The 11,217-nt window shown below is 41.3% G+C and overlaps 1 protein-coding gene and 1 long non-coding RNA gene across 2 annotated transcripts; both read left to right on the top strand.

The window, feature by feature from the left end:
* The first annotated feature begins 162 nt into the window (after positions 1–162).
* Positions 163–498, top strand: LOC120722639. Its single transcript, XR_005693557.1, has 2 exons — positions 163–269; positions 406–498. It is a non-coding gene; the product is annotated as an uncharacterized LOC120722639 (long non-coding RNA).
* A 911-nt stretch (positions 499–1,409) lies between these two features.
* Positions 1,410–7,550, top strand: LOC120722634 (tonsoku-like protein). Its single transcript, XM_040013687.1, has 9 exons — positions 1,410–2,133; positions 2,831–2,987; positions 3,149–3,225; positions 3,703–5,596; positions 5,783–5,954; positions 6,053–6,228; positions 6,313–6,386; positions 6,518–6,651; positions 7,085–7,550. Exons 4-9 carry the CDS (start codon positions 5,285–5,287, stop codon positions 7,285–7,287), a joined length of 1,071 nt encoding a protein of 356 aa, XP_039869621.1. The 5' UTR covers positions 1,410–2,133; positions 2,831–2,987; positions 3,149–3,225; positions 3,703–5,284; the 3' UTR covers positions 7,288–7,550.
* Positions 7,551–11,217: the final 3,667 nt, after the last annotated feature.

Raw genomic sequence — 11,217 nt, 5'->3', positions numbered from 1 at the left:
CTGAATTTACGGTAGGCTGGAGGTATAAAAGGCGTAATACTGCCCTCGTCAGGTCTCCTGATTTCTCTAGTACAGACTCTGCTTTGTCTTTCTACAAAGAGTTGATGACATTAAATACAGATGTTTTAACAGTGCTTGAATGTTTTATTTTGTTTACTCTAGCCTCCAACTCAAACTTTGGTTGCTCCTATGCCCACGTCACTTCCTCCACCAATCAGAATGAGGGTCCAGGTTCAGGAAGACGTCTTTCTGATCCCAGTTCCACAAAGGTCGGTGAAAAGTTTTAAGTTTGAGCAGTATATAAAAATAAATCCCAATCTGATTGGTATAGTGTTTTTTTGTTGTTGTTGTTGTTGTTTTGTTTTTAATTTCTGTTTAATCACCTCTCATTGCTCTGCATCCCAGTGAGGCCAACTCCTGCTCTGTGTCGTGGCTGTGTGAGCAGGCAGCTCAGCGTTACTACCAGAAATGTGGCCTCCTGCCTCGTCTCTCTCTGCAGAAAGAAGGCGCTCTACTCTCCCCGCAGGACCAGCTACTGGCCGTCCTGCACACAAATGAAGAGGTGAGGTGACACTGAGGAGAGCCAGAAGTGACCATACTTGGACCACAGACAATTTAAAAGATGCTGAAGACTACCATGATTGGTTGATGAAGTCTGATCACGAGTGTTTAAGACAAATGTTGTCACCGTTGCTATCTTGGATTTAAAAAAAACAACAACCTACAGTGACAAGAGGACGGCTATGACTGTGAAACAGCTTGCATGTCAGCCAGTGAGCATACTCCTTTTCTTAGGCAAAGTATGACCCAAATTCATAAAATAGACTTTCTCATAGACACAGAGGTCTTTTTTAAATCACTGATAGAAGGAATGGAGGTTCTAGGTCCTTCCACAATGACTTCATCTTTCTTACCCAGATGAGGTGTGCAGGTTTTAGACTGTATGATTCTGGTAAGAAGGTGAAGGGCTGATTATGTTAACAAGCTGCCTGAGAAACTACAATCTGAGAAACTGTAAAGATTAGAACCATTTCTATTACCAGACTGGATGCTGACTTGCTTTTGGAGCCAGCTTCCAGGAGACACTGAAGGAATCACAGTTTTTGGGATTGAATCCTTGGCTTCACTTTCCCGCACCAGTGCAGGATAACTGATGGGTTTGTATTGCAGGTTCTGGCTGAAGTTTGCTCGTGCACTCTCAGAAATAGAGGTATGAGAGAAGAACATTTTTGTACCTATAGGTACATTTTTTAAAAATGTTCCCTTAAAAGTACAATACTGGTCTTTAAAAGTCCAGAAATGCCCCTTTAAAGGTACAATTTAAAGTACAAATCTGTACCATTTTGACCTGTACTGCAGTGACAGTGGCAGAATGTGGTAATGGGTCAGCATGGGAAAATCTCGATGGGCCTGGTTAATTGTAAAATTCATATGAGATGTGAGTGTGCTCATAAAAGCTACATGTTATAATCAAATCTGTTGGTCCTCTCCTCTGTACGTAAATTATCCTATGATGCAAAGAATATCTGTAACCTACCTTTGTGTAAGTTATGTTAAATTATATTTAAAAAAAAAAAAAAACACACAATGACATGCAGGCACAACCAAATGATGTTAAAAAAAAACTGGTCCATTTCCATTTTATTAAGTTCCAGTTATAATTTTTAATGTTTTAAATCTTGGTTGTAGCCTTCAAAAACGTGAAATCATATTACTGTTATGTTTGGCCATTTACTTTTTCGCTTTTACTACATCCTAGAATTGTTCATTAATTGGGAGGTTTTTATGGAATTTGCAACATCAAGTTAAACCGAGGTTCTTTGGAAGTTAAAATGTCAAGCAGATTTTTATGTTACGGTGACTACATTTTGTAAGTTACAAATATAGTTCGCCAAGACAGCATAACGGTTTCTAAACAACTGCGCATTAATACCACAATGTTGTATTTCCATGTATCAAGTTCGCAACGCGCATTAATCCCAAAGGCTGAAAAGCCAGCAGCGATGAGTGCTCCGCCTCCGCGCTGACTAGCGCAGAAAATGACTCTCGGGGGGTTATCGATGGAGGAGCTCCTTAAAAAGTTGATGGAAGAAGGCATTGATGTGTCAGACGACGAGGCGCAAAGGTTTAGAGGTAAGTCGGGTGTGATTTTGTGTTGTTATAAAAATTACAACGTGTAATTTTACAGTAGAGTTAGCAAAAGTCCGAAGAGCTAGCTTTAACATGGGTGAATGCTAGCAGTTAGCTAAGTTTTAAACAAAGAAAGGTACAAATGTGGACTATTTAGACTGTTGGTGGAATGGTCAACGTCTGTCTGCCCGCCGTATTCCAGTGTTTTATCAATAAATAGTCACTAACCTTGTACAACAATGTAAAAAAATCAATAATTTCTCAAAACATGCTAGTATGTAAATATAGCTATTAACAAAAACGTTTTCTAAGCAAAATTTATCGCATCTAACTTGTTTCCCGCTCAAAGGGATTTTAAACAATGGAAGGTACACATTTGTACCATTCCACCTACTTAGTGGGATTTGGGATTTTCGAATATGAGAGCTGTAAGCTCTGCACAGGGACACTGTCTGCAACCCAAGAATTGTTAAGATGATTGGGGAAACAGCTAATGATTTTTTTTTTTGTCTCTAAATCTGATTATTATTATTTTCTGTACTAACTGATTAATCAATCTGTTTATTAGCTTTAGAATTTTTTGATCAAGGGTTAAAGCACTTTACATTTATCTCCAGTCTGTGTCTTTAAACATGTCAAAAGTTTAAATCCTCAATGTAAAATGTCATTCTTTTGTCTATTCTGCTCTTTTCATTTCCAGTTGTGTGATGAGGTTGATTTAATGCATCTCTGCCAAGACAACAGCTGTCGCCGCTTTAGCAAAAACTTCACTGCTGTTCTTCAAATGACCAAGGATTTGCCACTGAAGAAGGTCTACATGGAGGCAAGAGAGAATGCACTGGCTGAAGACATTACAGGTGCTAATTTGACCTCATACAAATAGTAAATTTTGTGACAATTCATTTGCTCTCTCTTCCAAAGATAATTGATGTACCATAGTGTCATGTGAAGAGCATGTTAATGGGAATTTGCATGCTATCAAAATCTAATGAAGTGCATTTGCATCTGTATGACCTAGGAATTGACTTCAAGGGGGCACTTCTCTTGCCATCCATCTTCAAGGAGAAGATAGAAGATTTCATCATCCTTGGAGAGGTAAATGCATGATGCAATGCATAGCCTTTGGCCACAAGTTTCATTCTCGGTGTTTTGTTGGCATGGAGCTGAATTCAGCTGCGGTTCAGCATCTCAGCTAAGCTAATGTAGGGGAAACACTGCTGTTAATCCACAGTGCTGCTGTGCTCTTGGGTTTTGTCTGGTGTTTATATAGATAGATAGACCTTTATTGTACCCTTAGGGAAATTCTTCTTCACAGGTACTGTCACTGTCAGGGGTGATTGCTTTTGCCCTTGAATATTATGTCAAACTTTAGCAGCTTATCAAACACTACCACAACAGTCATTGGTCAAGAAGCTTTTTGTTTGGAGTAGGGGCCATGTTTACAGGTTATCAGAATAGACAGTTTTGTTTTGCAGCAAATAAAGAAGGTAATTTGAGGAATCTGTTGAAAATCCACTTGGCACATATTGCTTAAACATACTGTATACTAATGTTTTTCTTCCTCTTCTGCAGAATACTCCCACGAGTCCACCCAACCATTCGAATGAAGGATAAGAGTTGGACAACTGCCCTCTTAAGACAGTTTCGCTGTGTTGTGACAGTTGGAGTGGATGTTTGCTCGTGCCGCTCGCTGGATGAGGCCTACATCTCAGCATTCTCCACCTTCTTCGTGTTCAACATGACCTACCCTGCATACTTCAAGAAAACACTTGTCTTTCTTCAGAACTGCATTGTCAACATAGGAGACCAGGGAGACAAACCCCTGCCAGTAAGTGTCACCAGGGTACTTAACCAACTCTATTAAATATGCCCCCACCCAAGTGTCACTACCTTATTCACTACCCAAGGCTGATTTTGATGTATGGTCCTCTTCGCCCTTTGTGGTGTATGGGATATGAAAGCAAGCATCAATATTTCAAAAATCTAGCGAGTAAATGCAAAAACTTTGTAAACATCACTGCAACTCTTAACAATCGTCATCAAATGAAACAGTGCTGGGAGTTTTCTTCAGATAAGTTGCTTTTTGACTTTGAACATTCACTCAGCACAAGTGTCAGTGTGCCATTTTCATCTCTGCCAGGTGACTTACAGAATGCTCTGGAAATGAACAAAAGTTTTACAGATGTGCATTTTCAGGATAAAGTGCTTCAGTGTGTGTCTGCTATATCTGTCAGCAGTGTCAAATATGAACTTGAGGATGTTTTTGTAGTTGGCCATGTACACACTGAAGCCATACCTATATTCCTTAAAATCAAGTATATTTTGAATGTTGATACTTGTTGGGTATTGTGTGGGAAACTGTTACTTCCTTGCACTTATGAATGTAATTTCCATGCTTACCAAGTGGCAGTTGACAATGACTGGATCCTGTTCAATCCAGGAAATGAATTAGACTTTCAAGCTCTAGACACGTATTTAGTAGATGATAGGCTGTTTGTGTCCTTGAGGTATTCTGTGTGACGTGATTGCAAGCACATTTTCCATTGTGTTCAGGTGTTTAATGTCTTTATGTGATTGTTTACTTTTTTTTTGTTTTTTGTTTTTTTAAATGAATGTATTTTTCTTGACATGTCCTATGGCAATATACGAAAGTAATCAAGGATGTATTCCTGTGGTTGTTTAAATGCTTTGATGTGATTCTATTATCGAGAATAAATGGTTAAATAACCAAATATTTTGGACTATTGGGGGTACATTTTTGTCTCTTTAGGTACGAAATAGGTTGTCGCTGGGGGGGTACCCTCATAGGTACCCTATTGTACCCTTTTCAAGGGAACATTTCTGTACTATAGTTTCAAGGTACATTTATGTCTTAGGAAAGTACATGATTGTACTTCAGATGGTACAACTTCATAAGGTACAAAAATGTCCTTCAAAAAGGAACACCCCCAGCGACAAGCATTTGTACCCTTTTTGGTACACTTTGGTACCCCTATTTCTGAGAGTGTGGGGATCTCCCTCCTCTCCCTGAGCGATACAAGAAGGCCTGTCAAAGTCTGGCAGTGGGTGAGCAACACAGAGGAAATGCATTATAAAACGCACACAAGTGCATTTTTGTATTCTGTTATGAAGTACCATCTCTTTCTACCTGTAGATGAGAACAAGCGTGTCTCCCGGCTATGTGAGGTTCGGGACCGGGGTTCCTCTGTGTCAGGACTCCAAGTGTCTCGGTTTGGCCGCCTCTTCCCTCGGCCCGCTCCTCCGTGCCCTAAAACTTCAGGCCAGCCTCACGGAGCTGCAAATTTCTGGAAACCGTATGTCTGACGACCTTCTCCCTGAGCTGATTGCCACAACGCTCACCATGCCTCGTCTGCAGCTGCTGGACATTTCTGCCAACTGCATTACAGGGGACGGCCTGGAGAAGGCTGTAAATGCTTTAAAGGGACAGAGTGCACCTGCATTCCCGGTAAGGGCCTCAGCTAGCCAATAGTGGCAGCTCCAGGTTTACCATCTAACCTGTATTTAAGTACCTCTGGTCTTAATAACTACCTTAGATCTTAATAACAAGCTAACCTGATTCGTATCAATGATATCTGTCAGAGAGAATTGGCTCTCGTGATCATTTGCTTTTTCTGCTCGTTTCCACTCAAAGTGCCTGGAGGAGCTGGACCTCAGTATGAACCCACTGGGGGACGGCGTGTCTGAGTCTCTGTCCTGTCTGCTGTCCTGCTGCCCTGTGCTAGCCAAGCGGTCTCTGCAGGCCTGCGGCCTCACTGCTCGTTTCCTTCAGCAGCATCGACTGCTGCTAGCCAGCGCGCTCACAGGTGACTCTCTAACAAGCAGCTGACTGAAGTCTTAAGCTTCACTGAACTCCCACCCATAAGCAAAACTGCAACTAACTTTACATCTTCTGAACGTTCAGGCACAGGCCATTTGAAAGCAGTGTGCCTGTCCCTCAATCCCCTAGGCTCCACCGGCTTTGAGCTGGTGTTAAAGACTCTGCCCCTCCACTGCCTCCCACACGTGGACCTGTCAGCTGTCTGCAGAGGGCCTGCTGATTACCCGGCACTGGAACACCTCGCCAAAGTCCTGTCACAGGTGTGCACGCAAAAATCATGCAATGTCATTTATTGTCGAAAGATATAATTGTGCAATCAGGTTAAGACTTTTGTGTTTTTGCAGGACGAGTGCTCTCTGACCCACCTCAGCCTGGCTGCAAATGGGCTGACAGACAGCAGTGTAGCTACCTTGGCGAGGTGTGTGTGTGTGTGTGTGTGTGAGGGCGTCATTTCTACGGCTCAGTTATTACTCATGTTAGTGGGGCTTTGCCTTTGTTGAAATTGTCACTCTTTACTGGCCTGTTGGACTTTTTATTATTATTTCACAGGTGCCTCTCGTCGTGTCCCACACTGGTGAGTCTGAATCTGTCAGGAAATCCGTCTGTTACATCAGCGGTACTTCACAACATCCTGGCGTCTGTCAGAGAGGCCTGTCGACCACTGACACTTCTAAACCTCGAAGGTATGTCTGAACTTGGAGATACTCCATGGAGTTCCTTTTTTTTTTCTAAAGCTATTCTTAGATTCACCGTTTCGCACTAATTCACAATTTGGATTTCTTTGATGTTTTTATCACCTGTGCAAAGTTGTACTTGGCAACAGTTTGTTTCTTGCTATCAGTCCGTTTCCTTTTGACGCATTTCTAAGTTTGAACATTTAGTATGTATGCACAGAGGTGTTACATGATGATTACACACACAGACATTACAATATAGAAGTGTGGTTTAAAGATTAAAAAAAAAAAAATTAGTTGTGAATTAATTTTCCATTTTATGGAGCAGAAAACATTGCTGAATGCTAGCTAACAGGCTACATTTGGATGTCAAATATTTATAGGGGGGAAAATGGAAATTATGGATATGAAATAAAATGTTTCTTTGTTGCTTAACCTGCAGGTTGTCAGGTCTCTGGCCCCTGGGAGAGTCAAGACCTGGACAGTTTGTCAGAGCTGGTCCAGGATATCCGTCTTTGCTCTCAGGCCCTCAACAAGCTGGACCGACAGACCTTGAAGCAGAGCTGGGACAGGACTCAGTCACACGGACACTTTCTCTGCCACCTCTACTTGAGGGTGGCAGGTGTGTTCATAATAAATAATTAATAATGAAATATTAATTTCCTAATAATTCATAATAAAAGTGGTCATTTTTATAAACATTTTGTTTAATGAGGCTACACCAAAAAGAAACAAGATAAAAACAAAATAAAGTGACATGGCGTCCACCGACAGTCTGTGGATAGCTTGTGTTTTATGCATTTTTGTCTGCCTTATTTATACATGTAAAGCTCTGTATCTGTATAAAGAGTTTGTGTTAGTGTGTGAGAGGTTTTGTGTCACAATGGTCCTGTTTTGTAGGATTTGATTTAAAAAAACAAACATAATTAAAGTAACCCACGATGCTATACGTTGACATCGTTCTTTCACTGTAAGACTCAGCAGGCTATGATGAATAATCACAGCGATTTTCAGGTCTCTGAAGAAATCTATCTAGGAGCTATGACAGTGTAAAGACACCCTGCAATTTTAAATGTGTGGCGACATTTGAATGAGGCGCGTACCAGTAGAGGGAGCCAACGCACCACGAATGGTACACAGCCACAGATGCGCTTTGTGCAACGTATTTGTGACATGCAGGAGTGTCCGCAAAGAAATGTGGATAAGTTGTAAATCAAAAGCTAAAGAGCTCATTCTTGCACTGTTTTGATCAGAACACACGTGGGAATGTTCAAGTGTTGAGAATTTGTAATTATAAAGTGAATTAGGGAAAGATATTAGATACTGCCACTGGCTAGATTTCAACCTGGGTCTCTCGCTCCCAAAGCGCGTTCTCTGCGCCGCGGCCTGCCCTATAATATATTTCAAGCGTTTACCACAACTGAGAGGTGAAAACTGCCGTTTCTTCGTGTTACAAAATGTTCTGTAACTCCAAAAGTACACGGACTGCCGACATCATTCTTTCACTGTAACAATCAGCAGGCTTTACTAAAAAAGAAAAAAAAATCAAGGCGGTTTTCAGGTCTCTAAAGAAAAATACATCTAGGAGATATGAGGAGTTGAAAACGCCCCTGTTACAGAATTTCAGCTGTCATTTTCACTCAAGTCTCCATAGACTTTGAATGTGGACATTTTTTAACTGTGTTGCTTCAAGGCCATTTGCGAGGAAACGGCAACTCCGACAATAATGACAGTGCCATTTTGTGAAAGGCAAGAAAAATACCTACATTTTGATGTATAATTTGTGTTAATGAAGGCAAACTTGAGCGTTTGTTCGGACATGAAGAAGAGATTGAGAAAGCGACAATGCATGGTGTGTTTGGCGTCCTTAGCAACCATAACAACCAATATTGATTGATGGAAGAGATTTTGAGACAGGGGTAAAAAAAAAAAAAAAAAAAAGGCAGAGAGAGCCCATTCTGTAGGCTCGCCTGTAGGCTTCTAGCAAGCATAGCAGGTGAATTTCAGAGCCAGGGATTTTTTTTTTTTTTTTATTTTTTGGCCCCAACATATGGTCCGCATGGGATTCGAACCACTGCCCTCTGTCCTCAATCTCTGCCATAGGACCTGTCACGTTCCCTTGAGCCACTTGGGCGGCCCGGAATGACAGGGCAAAAGTGCTATATTTAAAGTGCACACCCGCGCAGCCGCACCCCAATTTTCGGCTCTTTTTCATTAGCTGGACACCAGGCCTTATCTAGTCAGCCGTTCCAACCACATCCCTGCCAATGTGTGCCTACTTCAAGCCGCATACAAGTGTGTTCACACCGAACGCGATGGACGCGAGAAAAAAGCCCCAAACGCCCCTAACTTGAGGCGTGCACATTCGCACCTCTACGCGTGTCCAAGAAAAATCCACCGCGCCCCAAAATATCATATTTTAACGCGCGTGAACCGGAAATGTGGGAGGGATGTGGGACGAAGTTTTGCCAGACCGGTATCTTTGCAGTCTCCCTTCTCTATTTACTGTGGAGAGCAGAGTAGCGGCGTAAAGGACATCCTCGCCGTACCTGGGTCCATCAGGTCCTCCAGAGGTGTGAGCAGTTTGGTGAGTTTCACCACTTGCTCCAGGAGCTGCGCCTGGATTATGGCCGATTCCAGCGCTATCACCGTCATTCACTCGGCCAGTTTGAGGACCTGCTGTCCCGCGTCGGTCCCAGAATCGCCCGCCTAGACACCAACTACAGGCGCTCAATCCCACCTGCAGAGCGCCTGTCCGTCTGCCTGAGGTTAGTAAAAGTATTTAATACGGTAGTCCTTTATTGATACCTGTGCTAATATGCTAAACCATCCATATATACACTGCTAACATGGATGTGCTATGCTAACAGTGAATGCTGTCGGTGTTTACTGAAAGCAAACTGGGGTACAGAGACGACTATTTATAATATTTCTAGTGATACTCAGAAGGTCTCATCAAGCCCCGATTTAATTTGATTTATGCTGTTATCAGTGTTTGCATGATAGCATTGCTGTGGTGTCACATCAATGTATGCGCTGGTGTTTGCTGATATCAAACTGTAGCATTAGGACCACTGAGTTAACCTTTGTAGTGATACTCACCAGAGGCGGAGCATGGGGGTGGCTTATTGGGCTTAAGCCCGGGTTGTTTTGTCAGAAGCCCGGGGTCTTTTGGAGTGTAATTTTTTCATAGTTAGATGCCTGGCTGACAACTGTATAAAACAAAAAGTACACACAATATTCGAAGCACATAGTGCACACTGTGGGAATTTACGACTGTGCGTGAATCCCCCCTGATATTGGTATGATCCGAGCTCAGGCACTAAGCGACTGAGCGAGGGGGCGGGGCAGCTGCCGCCTGTGAGTGCGCTGTTGGAGAAACGGAGCCAGCCATACTAAGGAGAGCTTAAGTTTGACCAGGTACCAAAGCAAACCATTCATACCGTACAAATAATGTAAATATGACGGTGTATCAAGAAAGATTGATATCAAACTGATCACTTGACCAATATTACGTTACTTGCTCTTCAAGTGAATCAACAAATGGCGAAATGAAAAGCCGAACAAATGCTATTTTTTTTATAGAGTCTTATCTTACGTGTGTTTATTTCATATTTTCAGTTCTTACCCTCCCCGACTAAATCGGTTTCAGTTATGTACTGAAATATAAGAATGGACATTAGAGGCTTCTTTCAAAGAAAAAACTCAGGTAAATGTTATTTTTTATATTATGCTTTGTATGTTGTTCAGTATATTTCTATGCAAAACAAGAGGGATTTCAGTACACAGCAGGATATTCACATTTGTAACCAGATATTTACATACACTTTAGGGAGAAAACATAAAACATTTTTACTGTACAACATCAATTTAGAGTAAACTTTTGTTTTAGATAAATATTGAAATATCTTTTGAATTAGTTAAATGTCAGAATAAAGAGAGACAGAGCTGTCTATTTTTTATCACTTTGATCAAATTTAGGAGTACATATATACTAAGTTTGTTAATTAATAAGAAACTGCAGACGATTCCATTCTGAGCTGAAGAAGCTTCTGATAGGTTAGTAGAGTCCATGTGAGTAAATTGGTGGCACAGCTGTGGATGCATATAAGGCAAAACACAGAGCCTGTTTTTTTGAAATGGGAAAATCAAGAGATGTCAACCAAAACACCAGGAAAAGAACTGTGGAGCTGCATAAGTGTGGCTCAAGTTTGAATACAATTTGGTGCCATTTGCAATTAAGAAATACAGATAGTTTCTCTCTTTACTCTTAAAGTTAACAAACATGTTTTTCATATTTATCAATCTAAAAAAAATAAACATTTAGTCTGATTTGATGTTACAATTAAAAAAGTGTTTGTGTTTTTATCTGAAGAGTTTGTAAATATCTGTATATTTGATGATTGTCAGCACAAAGAGGGAGAGAGAGGAACAGAGAGGGAGATGGAGGAGAATGAGGACAGAACAGAGATGAACAAGAGCAGGTGAGACACATGTTAGTCAAATGGTCGTTTACCAAAAGTATCACTGTATCATAGGTCCTCATGTATCTCGTACCTAGTGTTTCTTTTTAGG

The sequence above is a fragment of the Simochromis diagramma genome, unplaced genomic scaffold, assembly GCF_900408965.1.
Source record: "Simochromis diagramma unplaced genomic scaffold, fSimDia1.1 OVJJ01000705.1, whole genome shotgun sequence".
In the NCBI taxonomy this organism is placed as follows: domain Eukaryota; kingdom Metazoa; phylum Chordata; class Actinopteri; order Cichliformes; family Cichlidae; genus Simochromis; species Simochromis diagramma.
Note: the sequence above shows the minus strand (reverse complement) of the source record. Positions and strands in the feature narration are given on the sequence as shown.